At 41.6% G+C, this 14,904-nt stretch overlaps 1 protein-coding gene across 1 annotated transcript in view; it reads left to right on the top strand.

Moving 5' to 3' along the window:
- The window catches only part of Kiaa1210 (KIAA1210 ortholog), a 68,640-nt gene that overhangs the window by 13,656 nt on the left and 40,080 nt on the right, over positions 1-14,904 (top strand). The window contains exons 4-5 of the mRNA XM_060374657.1: positions 3,846-3,973; positions 12,818-12,833. Of these exons, the coding sequence (XP_060230640.1) occupies positions 3,846-3,973; positions 12,818-12,833 (144 nt within the window). The remainder of the gene's footprint in view (positions 1-3,845; positions 3,974-12,817; positions 12,834-14,904) is intronic.

Below are 14,904 nucleotides of genomic sequence, written 5' to 3'. Positions count from 1 at the left end.
ATGTTTCTTAACTGACCCCATTTGCCTCAGTTGCTATGTCTAGCTGCAAGCTGCTTAGAACATTCTGTGTTTTATTCCTCAGGACTTAAAGGTAGGAACCAAAGTACTCCAGGGACAAGCTAACCTTGGATGGAATCTGAGAAACAACATAGAGTTAGTTTTGCTAATTTAACCTTTTCACTTTCAGGTCACAGCCCATCACTGAGGGAAGTTAGAGCAGGAACTCAAGGCAGGAATCTGGAGGCAGGAACTGAAGCAGAGGGAGAAACATTGATTACTGGCTTGCTCTTCATGACTTGCTCAGCCTGCTTTCTTACTCTCCTCAGAGGCACCTTACCTTGGTGTGGCACCACAATGGGCTGGACTCTGCTCTATCAATTAACAAACTAGAAAAGTTTTCACCAAGTTGTCTACAGGCACATTGATGAAGCATTTCCTTAACTGAGGTTTCTCTTTCCAGATAATTCTAGCTTATATCAAATTGGGGAAAAAGAGGTCTGGCAGTGGTGGCACATAACTTTAACCCCAGTGCTAGGGAGGCAGAAGAAGGCAGATCTCTGTGAGTTCAAGGCCAGCGTGATCTACAGAATGAGTTCTAGGACAACCAAACCTACATAAACAAACCTTGTCTGGGAAAAAGAAAAAGAAAAAAATTCTAACTAGGATAGATGGTCATAGGTCATCAATAACCGGAATAACCTTTGGGTAGAAAATGCCATTTAATTGCCAAAATAAGAGCACTAGATGCAAGTTGATTGATGGCAAAGGTTCCAGATGCCAAGCAGGGTAGCTGGAACTTCCTTGTAATATAAGTACTTAGGATACTGAGGCAGGAGGATAATAAGTTCAAGATGTGCCTCTTCTACATAGTTAGTTCCAGGATATTTTGGGATGTAGATTGAGGCCCTTTCTGAAAACACAAAGCAAAATGAATCATGGATCCTGATATCTGGTGCTCTATGGAACCTGGTGGAAATATAGAATTGCCCAGTACCTGGGCCCCTTGAAGGGGTGGAATTCTTATATATATATATATATATATAAAAGAATTCTTTTATATATATATTTGTATATTTGTGGGGGATATATGCACATTAGTGCAGGGGCCAACAGGTGCCAGAAGTGTTGAGCCCCTCTGGTACTGGAGTTACAGACTCTCATGAGCCACCTGTTGTGAGTTCTCTGCAAGAGTTTTACATGCTCCTAATCACCACGTAATCTTTCCAGCCCCAGGGTAGGGTTCTTAGCAGATCATGAATGATATTCACAGCATCTAGAGATTGTAAGGACAGAAATCCAGGAATTAGTTGATTTTGAAATGCTAAAATTGAGCCAATTTTAGTCCCTTCCAGACATTCACCTGATGTACCTCTCTGATGTGGTTCGAATACGTGTGTTTAGATGAAGTTTTCATTATTTGATTAAAAACAGTTCAAAAGTGATAAAGTATTTTTTTTTTTTGAGACAGAGTGTCTCTGTGTAGCCTTGGCTTTCCTGGACTAACTTCATAGACCAGGCTCACCTCAAACTCACAGAGATCTACTTGCCTCTGCCTCCCTGAGTGTTGGGATTATAGGCATGTGCCACTGTGCTATGCTGTGATTGCTTCTTATTAGCACCTTCCTGGTGTTTATTTCATCATTTAAAAAAAAAACAACCCTGTAAAAAACATTTTTTCTTACTTCTTTCAGGCCCAACTCTCCCTCTTCAGTTTTTCTTAAAGAAGCAAATACACCATTGGCTTTGATTGCTACCTTTCAACTTCCCAAACATGACATTCAGTATGGGACTTCCCATCCCTGACATTTATTGATGAGGAAACAAGAGTGCATAATGGTTAAGAATACAATATATTAGTTTGGCAAGAGCTTTCAAATACTTGCCTTGCAACTGGTAGAATTATGACCAGTCATATCATCTCTTAAACCCCATTTTCCCCACCTACATAATAGCCATTATACTTAGCAATCATTTATAAAAAACTGTGAGGCTTAAATGAGATGCCTCTGTAGTGATTTCTCACTGTCTGGCATATTATAATCCCTTAGTGAAAGTTATTTGTCATTATTTTTAATTATTATTATCATTAGAGCTAAGAATGGCTCTAAGTAAGGATGGCTGATTGGAACAATAGTTGATTTAGGCTTAGTTTCTAAGTTCCCAGTAGAGACTGGTAGCAATAAGGGAGAGGAAGACCTTGGCCAGGAGTATTTCAGGGGCAAAATCTTGGCAAACCTCCACTGTGTCCATTTTCCTTGGCTAGTGTCCGGAAGTTCAATGCAGAACTTTAGACAGAAGCAAGAAATGCTAGCTCTAAAGAAGATGGCCTTCTGAGAGTAGGCAAGGTTTTCTTTCCAAGCAGTCTTCAGGGATTGGGTTGCTCTGTAAGTGCCTATATGATACTTTAGCAATAGCAGTTGGTCATCAGTGTGTTAAATGCTTGTCTCCTGTGCATCCTCCTCCTCCACTCAGATCAGAGTGCCATCACTGTGGATGAACCCAAAGTCTCCATTTTTAAAACACTTTTTATAAAATTAAATATAAAACTATAGCATCTGTTTATGTGATACTGGAGATCAAACTCATGTTCAGCAAAGACTGTACCATTGAGCCTCACACCCAGTCTTAGTTTGCTAGATTTTCTTTAACATTTCCAGAAAAATCAACCTTAACAATATGGAGACAAGAAATGAACACGATCAAGATCCAGCCCAGATAGTTTTGGAGTAAAAGGAATAGAAGAATATTGTGAATTCCAATCCCAGATAATAACAGCAAGATTTACCCCTGTAAGCACTGGACTCTGAAGACATGGCAAAATTCAAAGAAAGAGCAGAATGAAGCAGGGTTTCTAGACAGAATCTGGAAGGGGATAAGACTTAAATAGTTAAAAAATAAAAACGTTGACATTTCTTTGTTTGAGATTGGCAAAGGTGTACAGAAACCCAGAATCAAAACCAAGACTATTTGCTGGTCTTTGGTTTAAATAGGTATTAGACATGACAGCATGGAGGCAGGAGATTCCTTGTCAAGTCTATTTTCCAGTGGCTGTTTTATATACAGACAGACATGCACACATACGATGATTAAACATTCAAATATGTGAGCCTATGGAGGTCATTCTTATTCAAACCACCATGTCTTCACCAAGCGTCTTCAGCTTATATTAATCTATGGAGGCTTCATGGGCATTGTTGACATATACATACCTGCATACATATAAACACACACACATATGCAGTGTGTGTGCACACAATTGTCAGAGGACAAACTCAGAACCTCAGTTAGTGATTCTCACCTTTCAACTCCCTTTCTTGCAGACAAGGTCTCTTTGCTGTTTTTCTATTGTATACTTCAGTCTACCTGACTTTCAAATTTCCAGGGATTTTCCTGTCGCTGACCTCCATCTTGACATTGAGGTAGTAGGATTACAGGTGCCTCTGCTACTCATCCTAATTTTACATGAGTTTGGGGAATTTTTTCAATGGAAAATAACAAAAAGCCTACACACGCATGGAAACTTAACTTACTGCTGATATGACTGGTCATAATTCTACCAGTTGCAAGGCAAGTATTTGAAAGCTCTTGCCAAATTGATATATTGTATTCTTAACCATTATGCACTCTTGTTTCCTCATCTTTTCATGGTGGGCACTTTTACTTTTGAGCAATCTCTTAGCTCTTCTTAGCACTTATTCTACATAATGTTAGATTTCAATATGACATTTTTATATATGTCTTTTTTGTTTTGGTTTGTCAGTCTTTAACCTGTTAAGGACCAAAAAATACCAGAATTCCAGGGGAAGACACTCAAGTTTGAACCTTTCCATTCTCCCTTTTACCAGATCCCAGCACAACCTTCACACTTGCGGAGATTGAGCACCAGCCCACATGCTACCAGATCTGAGAAAGTCTATCAGGAGATGCAAAAAGCCATTGCTGGTGACAAGTCACCCAGGAGCTCCAGAAAGAAGTCTTCATCACATCACTCACCAACACCAACAAAGGTGACTATTAGTTCTACTCTCAGGGATAGGTTCAAGGTTGGCTACCTATCCAAAGCACAATTTCTTTTTCTATTTTCTCTTGCGATATCTCAACTCCAGGGACAAACCAGAGTGTTACTTTGAAAAAAAAAAAAGGCCATTCTTAACTTTTGATTTGATCCATGGTTTACATATTCCATTCAGTTTCACAAACCAGATAGTCACTACATTAACTCATATACAATGAAATACAGTGTTTCAGAAATACATCAGTTTGTGGACAATTTCAGTTATCTTATTACAATTAAAATATAGCTTCTTTAACTGAATCAAACCTTATACATTTTAAAAATTCAAAGATTAGGCAATGCAATATTATTTCATAACTGTCTATCATAATAAAAAACAGCACACTAGTGAGCATGCAAGCATATGTGTTTTACATGTTTAGATCTGCCAACCGAATACTACCTATTAACAACTGAAAAATCAGTTTTACCCATATTAACAACTCCACTCTCAAACTTATGTTTACCCTAATTGGTTGTTGTGAACCTAGATGAGTTTGGAATTTGGAGCCATTGATACTGGGAACTAAAAGCAAACAGAAACATACTTTAAAAAGAAAATATGTAGACAGTCAGAGAAAAACCCTCTTTTGATGTTAAAAGATACTGTAAATGCATTTGGGGATGTAGCCCAGTGTCACTGCACTTCAAATCCCAGCATAGAAAGAAGACTGTATGAAGAAAAGCTGCCTTTGGCATATAAAATTTAGGTTAGACCAAAATTAAAGTACAGACTGACAGTAGGTAGATGGAAAATGATTAATTTATGGAATTGGGTTATGACTATATTCTGCAGAACATCACTGAATCAGATGGATGCAGGTGGGTCCTCTGAGTTGGTGGAAGGATTGGATTATATAATTAACCATACAAACTATTTTAGAATATGGTTCAGTAGAGTTACTTTTAGTAACTTTTAGTTACTTTTCTTTCGTTTAGATTTTCAAACTTTGTGGCATATAGGCTTTTGTAGTACGACCTAATGATTGTTTTGATTTCCTCATTGTCTGTAGTTATGTCCCTATTTTCATTTCTGATTTTGCTGATTTCGATAGTTTCTCTCTGCCTTTTAGTTAGTTTGGCTAAGGGTTTGTCTAGCTTGTTAATTTTCTCAACGAAACAGCTCTTGGTTTCATTGATTCTTTGAATTGTTTTATTTGTTTCTAATTGATTGATTTCAGCCCTGAGTTTGATTATTTCCAGCTGTCTGCTCCTCTTGGGTGTTTCTGCTGCTTTTTTTCCTAGGGCTTTCAGTTGTGTCATTAAGTTGTTTGTATGAGATGTTACAAATTTCTTCTTAAAGGCACTTACAGCTATGAGTTTTCCTCTAATTACTGCTTTCATTGTGTCCCATAAATTTGGATATGTTGTGCCTTCATTTTTATTGAATTCTATGAAGTCTTTAATTTCTTTCTTTATTTCATCCTTAACCCAGCTGTCATTGAGCAGTAAGTTAAGTTTCCATGCGTGTGTAGGCTTTTTGTTATTTCCATTGTTGTTGAGGTCCAGCTTTAGTCCATGGTGGTCAGATAGCATACAGGGGATAATTTCAATCTTCTTGTATCTGCTGAGGCTTGCTTTGTGACCAACTATATGATCTATTTTGGAGAACATTCCATGAGGTGCTGAAAAGAATGTATACTCTTTTGAGTTTGGGTGAAAAGTCCTGTAGACATCTATTAGGTCCATTTGAATTAGGATGTTTCTAGGTGACTTTATTTCCCTGTTTGGCTTCTGTCTAGATGATCTGTCTTTTGGTGATAGTGGGGTGTTGAAATCTCTCACTATTAAGGTGTTGGGGTTTATGTATGATTTAAGCTTTAATAATGTTTCACTTATGAATGTAGGTGCTCTTGTATTTGGGGCATAGATGTTCAGAATTGTGTTGTCTTCTTGATGGATTTTTCCTTTGATGAGAATGTAGTGCCCCTCTACATCTTTTTTAATTAGTTTTGGTTGAAAATCTATTTTACTAGATATTAAGATAGCCACTCCTGCTTGTTTTTTGGGTCCATTTGCTTGAAAAACTGTTTCCCAGCCTTTTACTCTGAGGTAGTGTTTATCTTTGTTGTGTAGATGTGTTTCTTGGATGCAGCAGAATGTTGGATCCTGTTTCTTTACCCATTCTGTTAGTCTGTGTCTTTTTATTGGAGAGTTGAGTCCATTGACGTTGATAGATAATAATGACCATTGAATGATATTTCTTATTATTGTAGAGTTGGTGGTGTTACTGTGATTCATTGCTTATTTTCTTTTGATTTTTGTTGGGAAATTATCTATAATCTATGTTTTCTTGGGTGTAGTTGTTTTTGTTGGATTGGAATTTTCCTTCTAGTATCTTCTGTAGGGCTGGGTTGCTGTTTAAATATTGCTTAAATTTAATTTTGCCGTGGAATATTTTGTTTTCTCCATCTATGTTGATTGAAAGCTTTGCAGGGTATAGTAGTCTAAGTTGGCACCTGTGGTCCCTTAGAGCCTGCATGATATCTCCCAGGCTCTTCTGGCTTTCATAGTTTCTGATGAGAAGTCTAGTGTCATTCTGACAGGCCTACCTTTATATGTTACTTTGCCTTTTTCCCTTGCTGCTTTTAGTATCTTTTCTTTGTTCTGTCGATTAAGTGTTTTGACTATGATATGGCGTGATGAGTTTCTTTTCTGGTCTAGTCTATTTGGTGTTCTGTAGGCCTCTTGTATATTTGTGGACATCTCTTTCTTTAGGTTGGGAAAATTTTCTTCTATGATTTTCTTTAAAAAATATTCTGGACCTTGGAGCCTGGAATCCTCTTCTTTGTCAACTCCTATTATTCTTAGATTTTGCCTCTTCAAGGCGTCCTTGATTTCTTGGATGTTTTTTGTTTGGGATTTTTCCAATTTTACTTTTTCTTTGAGAGAAGTATCAATTTCTGTGAGTGTATCTTCAGCACCCGAGATTCTCTCTTCCATCTCTTGTATTCTATTAGTGATACTTACCTTTGTGGTTCCTTCTCTTTTCTCTAAGTTCTCCAGTTTGAGGGTTTTCTCAGTTTGTCTTTTCTTTATTGATTCTAATTCTGTTTTCATGCCTTGCAACATTTCCTTCATCTGTTTGAATGTGGATTCCTATGTCTCCAAGATGGTCTCTATTTTTTGTTTGTTTCCTCTCTTAATGCCATTACTTCTGCTTCCATTTGTTTGACTATATTTGCCTGTGTTTCTTTAAGAGCTTAGTTCACTTCGTTTATCTTGTTTCCATTTAGGAGGCCAAATATTTGAGATTTATTTCTTTCCTCTTTAACTGTTTGAATCTATATGGCTATTTCTCTGAGATATTTGTTGGTTTCCTCTTTATGTGCCTCAAAGAACTGGATAATTGTAGTTTTAAAATAAGTTTCTTGTGTTTCTGATGAGTTGGAGTATCCATTAATTTTAGGGGTTGCCGGTGAAGCCATGATATCTTGATTTACGTTGGTTGTGTCCTTTCGCTGACCCCTGGACATTTGGTTATCCATAGTATTCACTGTTTGTTTCTGGATTCTGCATATCAGACTGGTCTTTCTTTGGTGTCTGGAGAATTCTTCAGGAAAATGAGGGAGGTTCAGTGGTTTCAGTGTGTGCGTTAGTGATACAGCTATACATGTACGAGGAAAGTTCGCAGGCGCAGAAGGGCAAATGCGGGGTAGCATGTGTTTGAGTGTGTGCTTGTAGGTGTGTCCTAAGGGACAAGGTGTTGGAGAATGAAGAGACCTTCAGTGTGTGAGATGGATGCCTTGCAGGCACTGAAGGTGTTGCAGGTGCTTCAGGAATCGCAAGCGCTGTTGAAGATTGTGGGCATGTATTGTTTTTGCAGGTCTGCTAGACTTTGGTGGTATTCAGCTGATTTTCTGCCACTGAGGGGTTGGATGGCCCATACAATCACTGCATGGGCAGCCCTGTGTAGTCAGTACTGCCACTTGCAGACTTGGGATCTGGGAAGGTTTGTTCTACGGATCTGAGTCTCTGTAGCTGGCACTCTTTGGGCGTGCTCTCTGGTGGGGTGAGGTTTCCAGCAGTTCATGCACTCTGGAGGGGCCCAGTGGGGTGTGCTCTGAGCGTCTGGAGCTTGGCAAGAGGGCACTAGGTCGGGCATGGGTTCCTCAGACGTGTGCCCTGAGGGGTGGCGTTCAGTGGGCGGTTATAGCTCTCTGCTGCGGCTGCAGGACCTGAAGCCCTGCCTCTGCTGTCTTGGGCCCCAGGCATTGAGCTTTTCGGATCTGGGATCCAGGAAGGATTGTATTGTGGAACTGAGTCTCTGTAGTTGGCACTCTGTGGTTGGGCCTGTGTTCTGGCGGTGGCAACGGGTACTTTCCGGTGTGGCGAGGTTTCTGGAAGTGTGTGCACTCCTCCGGTGTGGTAGACTTTCTGGAGTTGTGTGCACTCTGGTGTGACTGGGTTTCCGGAGGTGTGGGTGCTATTGGTGCTATTGGTGGAAGGATTTCAGGTGGTGGGTGCACTCTGGCCGGTCGGGATTTCTGGAGGGACGTGAGCTCTGCTGCTCTTCTTATGGCTGGAACGCATCCCTCGGGGTGGGTGGGGTGGGAAGGGAACCCTCCATGGGTCTGGAGCTTGGCAAGAGGGCCCTAGGCGGGGCCCAGTGTATGTGCTCCTTGGACGTGTGTCTGAGGGGGGTTGTTCAGCTGGTGGTTACAGCTGTCTGCTGTGGTAAGGCGCCTGGAGCACTGTCTCTGCTGTCTTAATCCCCAGGCTGTGAGCTTTGCACTCAGCTGCCTGGTGCTGTGTGCAGGTTTCCCCGCACAGGAGGCCTGGACAAGGGAAGTGGCCCACTTCGTTCCCAGAGAAGTCTGCGCCTGATCTAAATCTGCAAGCACTCCACGCTTCTGTGGTGTCCCCTCTCCTTTAGAAAGCCCAAAAGTCCAAATTCTAGTTTTGATTGTCTCTCCACGCACCAATATCAGAGATTCATGTCCTCTGTCTCTCCAAAATGGTGCACATTGTTGGCCGCCATCTTCGATCACAAGTCTTTCATTTTCTTATTTGACATAATTCATATAAAGAGAATGAATAATATGAAGTCTTTATAGGTAGCTTCTTTCACTTAGCGTATTGGTTTTGAAGATCACTCGTGTATTACACGGATTACAGCCATTCATCTGTTGATGGATATTCATGTCTCAAAAACAAAACACAGCCCCTCAAATTGAACTGAGTTGAGTTAGGCTAATATAGAGTAATTATTGGGCTGTCAGGTAGAAGCTGAAGTCTTTGATATCACAGGGCAATCCCTAGTCATCCCCAAACAAAAGTGTCTCTGCTATTTTTGGCATGATTCCAGACTTATTACCTCACTATGGTGAACCTAGGGGATGTGCAGTTGGCGGCGGCAGCAGCAGCAGCAGCTTCTAAGGTTGCAACTCTCATTGACATCCAGAGATAAGCTGTTCTGGATAAATGACCCTTTAAAGATAGATGATACAGCTTACTCACCATGGCTCCTTGCTCCTGTCCCCAAATGTTTCCCCACAAACTCAGTTTCCACTGCCTTCTCACTGAACAACAGGGAGGAAACTGAGTAGAAAACATCCAGACAGGTCAGAGTAAACAATGATTAAATTTCTGTGTGTTGGAGCAATTCACATGCTCTTTCTTTTTTTCAGCTGTTTCCCTCTAATGGCAGAAGCAGGAAACGCATGCCATCAGTTGTCCTAGGTGCTCAAGCTTGCTTTCTCCTCAGAAGCCCCTGGGATTGAATTGGAAGAAAGACTTACCTAAGCAGTTTTGCTATCACAGTTTCTTCCTTCCACCAGTTCTCAAGTAGAGAGGAAGGTGCCTGGTGTGTTTCAGCTCCAGTCTGCAAAGCATATGGTTTTCTCCCAGACTACTTTCCCTCCTGCTATTTTAGGCCTCTAATCGAGTACATGGGCTCCAGTTCTTCACATTAGCCTTGAGAGGCAGTGAGCACAAGCAGGCAGCTTTGTGTTCCCATGTGACATGTGACTCTGTCTGATCTCAGTGTTTGTCATGCAGAGGAACCCAAATATTCCCTAGTATATGGTTGGGCTGAGCAGGGCTCAATTAACCTCCCACTTTAACCATGAGATCCTCTTGCCTAATGATTCCCAGCACCCTATCATTCCCAGAACCTTAGTCATCTCCATCCACCACAGAACTTCACTGACAGAATTCCCTTTTCAGTACTGTATTTAAGAGGGGAAAATGATTGCACGGAAAAGAAGTCATGTGCACAGGACCGAATAACACTTTCACACTTGTGAACAGAGTGGAACAGGTTCAAGTCACAGCTGATTAAATAGCCCAACCTCAGTCCCATCAGAGGATAAACATTTCTGTGTAACATATTCGAGGTTAGGTTGTTGGCAGTTCTTTCATCATGTTGGCTAATGGAATTCGTTTAGATCACTACATTGCTGCTTCCTTCTGATTAAAATTCTTGTGTTATTTTGGTGGCTTTCTTTATAATTAATTCACTCTTAATCCTGATGAGTCTCTGAAACTCAGAGCATTCTTTGTTAATTTCATGTGATAAATCAGAGGAAAGTAGAATGACACCTTCCAATTTTCACACAGAAATTTGCAGTTTACAAGGAAGACGTTAACGTACAAAGGACTATGGGTACTATTGTGCCCATTTTAGATGAAACAAGTGAAGTTCAGCAAGAAGAAATGATTTGGCCAAGGCTACAGTGCCAATCAGAGATAAAGATGAAACCTCAACCCAGGACCTTTACCCAAATCTATAGCAACCTTCATTGAGTTATGTGACCTATATCTGTCATAAATTTAAACTTTCAATGCCCGACAGCAGCAATGGCATTTTTGTTAGCTAATACAATGGAGAAGCTGACAATTATCCTAACCCCAACATGTTAAATATCAGCCAGCATTTGGGGCGGAGATTCTTATGTGAAAGGCACTGTGATAAACACTTGTCATATATCACCTTGTTTAACCTTTGCAACTACACACCAATATCTCTATAAGGAGGCTAGAAATCTTGATTCAGTAAATGGTATACCCCAAACCATGAATTAAGTCATATTTAATTCTGAACTCCATGTTTTTTGTGGGTACACACTAAGGATGAAACCCAGGACCTCATGTTCACAGAATGCATGCTTTCCAACTGGCACACATCCTCAGCCCCCATACTTCATGTTCTTATTTTCTATTTGATTTAAAAAATTGAAGCGATTGTATTAGAAAGGAAGATGCAGGCTACATTGGCACCTCCACTTCCTAGAATGTTCAGGTTGCAAAGTGCTGCCCATGACAGCCTTTATGTACCAAGGATTAGAGCGAAGCAATAGCTGAGTGGGCACCCCTGAGAATGGAGACACACCCTTCTTTTTTTATTTTATTTTATTTTTTTTTATCAGTTACATTTTATTAACTCTGTATCCCAGCCGTGTCCCGATCCCTCATTCCCTCCCAGTCCCTCCCTCTCTCCCTCCCTCATCTCCACCGTGCCCCTTTCCAAGTCCACTGATGGGGGGGACCTCCTCCCCATTCATCTGATCCTGTTTTATCAGGTATCTTCAGGACTGGCTGCAAAGCCCTCCTCTGTGGTCTAACAGGACTGCTCCTCCCTTCGGGGGTGGGGAGACCAAAGAGCCAGTCATCGAGTTCCTGTTAGAAATAGTCCCTGTTCCCCTCACTTTGGGAAACCAATTGGTTACTGAGCTACCACAGGCTACATCTGAGTGGAGGTTCTAGGTTATATCCATACATGGTCCTTGGTTGAATGTCAGTCTCAGAAAAGACCCTGTGCCCAGATATATTTGGTCCTTGGAGACACACCCTTCTTTGTCACATGGGGAGGGGCAGCGGACTCACACACCAGACAACAGCAAGTCTTAAATCCTGTGCCAGCATTTCTTAGCACAAACACTTGTTACTGAGAACAGTCTTCCCACCAAGAGTTGCTGCTTCTTCTGGAGACATTACCAAGCAGTGAGCTTTAGAGCTTTGGCTCATACAGACCCAGGCTCCACAGCATCTTCAGTGTCAGATTCTCCTGGACAGCTGCAGTATATATTTTCTCCAAAGTGCCCACCTTCCCCAAAATGTTTGAGGAGGGACTGGAGAGATGGTTCAGAGGCTAAGAGCACTGGCTGCTCTTCCAGAGGTCCTGAGTTCAATTCTCAGCAACCACACGGTGGCTTACAGCCATCTATAATGAATTCTGGTGCCCTCTTCTTGTGTGCAGTTGTACATTCAAACACAATATTGTACACATAATAAGTAAATAAATCTTTTAAGAAAATGTTTGAGGAAACATGGCCTGAGAGTCTGTAGGTTTCACACTTTTAAAAAGATTGGCTCTCCTCAGGTAGCCTAGGCTGACGATGAGCTCCAATCCCCCTGCTTCAGCCTCTCAGAGGCCCGGCTTGCTGACTGTCCTATTGCTCATGTCTACTATTCTTTCTTTCTTTTTAATTTTTTCTTCACAATTTATTCATTATATATACAGATTGAAACCCCCATCCTCAGGTCCCCCAATCACACCCCCCTTCTGCTCATATCTTTCCCTTAGTCCACCGAAAGGGGGGGGGCGGTTCTCCACTATTGCTGTCTGCCCATAGCTTGTTAAGTCCCAGCAGGACTGCCTGGATCCTCTTCTTCTGTGCCCTGGCAAGGCTCCATCATCAGGAACAAGAGATCAGAGAACAGTCAACTGAGTTCATGATAGAGGCAGCTCCCTTTCCCTTCACTCAGAGAGCCACGTGGAGACTGAGCTGCCAGTTGGCCACTCCTGAGCAAGTCGTCTAGGTCCTCTCCATGCATGGTCCTCTGTTGGTACATCAGTGGGCTCAGATTTTTTAGATTTGTTGGTCTTCCTGTGGGGTTTCTGCTCCCTACATGTCTTTCTCATCCCACCTCTCTCTTCCTCCATAAGACTCCCTGCATTCTACCCAAAGTTTGACCCTGAGTCTCAGCATCTGCTTCTATCCCCTGTTGGGTGAATTCTTTCAGAGGGCCCTTTAGAGTAGACTCCCATCTTTTTTCCTCTCTTCCACAGCTTCTGGTGACTATCCCATTTGCCATTCTGAATGAGATTTAAGCATCCTCCCTATGGTCCTCTTTAAGAGTGCTTAACTTCTTTAGGTCTCTAGAGAGGAATCCTATATTATATGGCTAATATCCACTTATAAGTAAGTGTATACCATGCCTGTCTTCTGTTTCTGGGTTATCTCACTCAGTAAGATCTCCTCTAGTTCCATCCATTTGCCTGAAAATTTCATGATTTCCTTGTTTTTTAAAATCTGAGTAGTATTCCGTGTGCACATGTACAACAATTTCTGAATCCATTTCTCCATTGAGGGACATCTAAGTTGTTTCCAGATTCTGGGTATTACAAATGAAGCTGTTATGCACATAGTTGAGCAAATATTCTTATTGAATGTGGAGCATCTTTTGGGTATATGCCCAGGAGTGGTATAGCTGGATCTTGAGGTAGTGCTATTCCCAATTTCGTGAGGAAGCACAAGATTGATTTCCAAAGTGGTTGTACAAGTTTGCGATCCCACCAGCAATGGAGGAGGGTTCCCCTTTCTTCACATTCTCTCTAGCATGTGTTGTCACTTGAGGTTTTTTTTAACTTTTATTAATTACACTTTATTCACTTTGTATCCCCCATAAACCCCTCCCTCCTTCCCTCCTAATCCCACCTTCCCTCTCCTCTCCTAATCCCCCCTTCCTTCCCCCCTCCTAATCCCACCTTTCCTCCCCCCTCCTAATCCCACCTTCCCTCCCCCTTCTTCACGCATGCCCCTTCCCAAGTCCACTGACAGGGGAGGTCCCCGTCTCCTTCCTTCTGATCTTAGTCTATCAGATCTCATCAGGAGTGGCTTCATTGTCATCTTCTGTGGCCTGGTAAGGCTGCTCCTCCCCTCAGGAGGAGGTGATCAAAGAGCAGGCCAATCATGTCAGAGGCAGTCCCTCTTCCCATTACTATGGAATCCACTTGGACACTGAACTTCCATGGGCTAAATCTGTGCAGGGGTTCTAGGTTATCTCCATGAATGGTACTTGGTTGGAGTATGAGTCTCTAGAAAGACCCCTGTATTCAAAATTTCTGGTTCTCTTGCTCTCCTTGTGGAGTTCCTGTCCTCTCCAGATATTACTATTTCCCTCTTCTTTCATAAGATTCCATGCACTCTGCCCAACAGTTGGCCATAAGTCTCAGCACTGCTTTGATAGTCTGCAGGGTAAAGCCTTTCAGAGGCCCTCTGTGGTAGGTTCCTAACTTGTTTTCTGTTTTCTTCTTCTTCTGATGTCCATCCTCTTTTCCTTTCAGAATGGGGATTGAGCATTTTAGTCAGGGTCCTCTCCCTTGATTAGTTTCTTTAGATGTACAGATTTTAGTAGGTTTATCCTATATTATATGTCTATATGAGTGAGTATATACCGTGTGTGTCTTTCTGCTTCTGGGACAGCTCACTAAGGATGATCCTTTTCAGTTCCCACCGTTTACCTGCAATTTTCATGATTTCCTTGTTTTTCATTGCTGCAGTTGAGGGGCATGTGGGCTGTTTCCAGCTTCTGGCTATTACAAATAAAGCTGCTACAAACATGATTGAGCAAATATCCTTATTGTGTACTTGAGTCTCTTTTGGATATATGCCTAGGAATGGTATGGCTGGATCTTGAGGAAGTGCTATTCCTATTTGTCTGAGAAAGCGCCAGATTGATTTCCAGAGTGGGTGTATAAGTTTACATTCCCACCAGCAGTGGAAGAATGTTCCCCTTTCTCCACAACCTCTCCAGCATGTGTTGTCACTTGAGTTTTTGATCTTGGCCATTCTGATGGGTGTGAGGTGAAATCTCAGGGTCGTTTTGATTTGCATTTCACTGAT

The sequence above is a fragment of the Meriones unguiculatus genome, chromosome X (assembly GCF_030254825.1).
Source record: "Meriones unguiculatus strain TT.TT164.6M chromosome X, Bangor_MerUng_6.1, whole genome shotgun sequence".
Taxonomy (NCBI): domain Eukaryota; kingdom Metazoa; phylum Chordata; class Mammalia; order Rodentia; family Muridae; genus Meriones; species Meriones unguiculatus.
The sequence above is the reverse complement of the archived record's forward strand: the minus strand, read 5'-3'. Positions and strand labels throughout refer to the sequence as shown.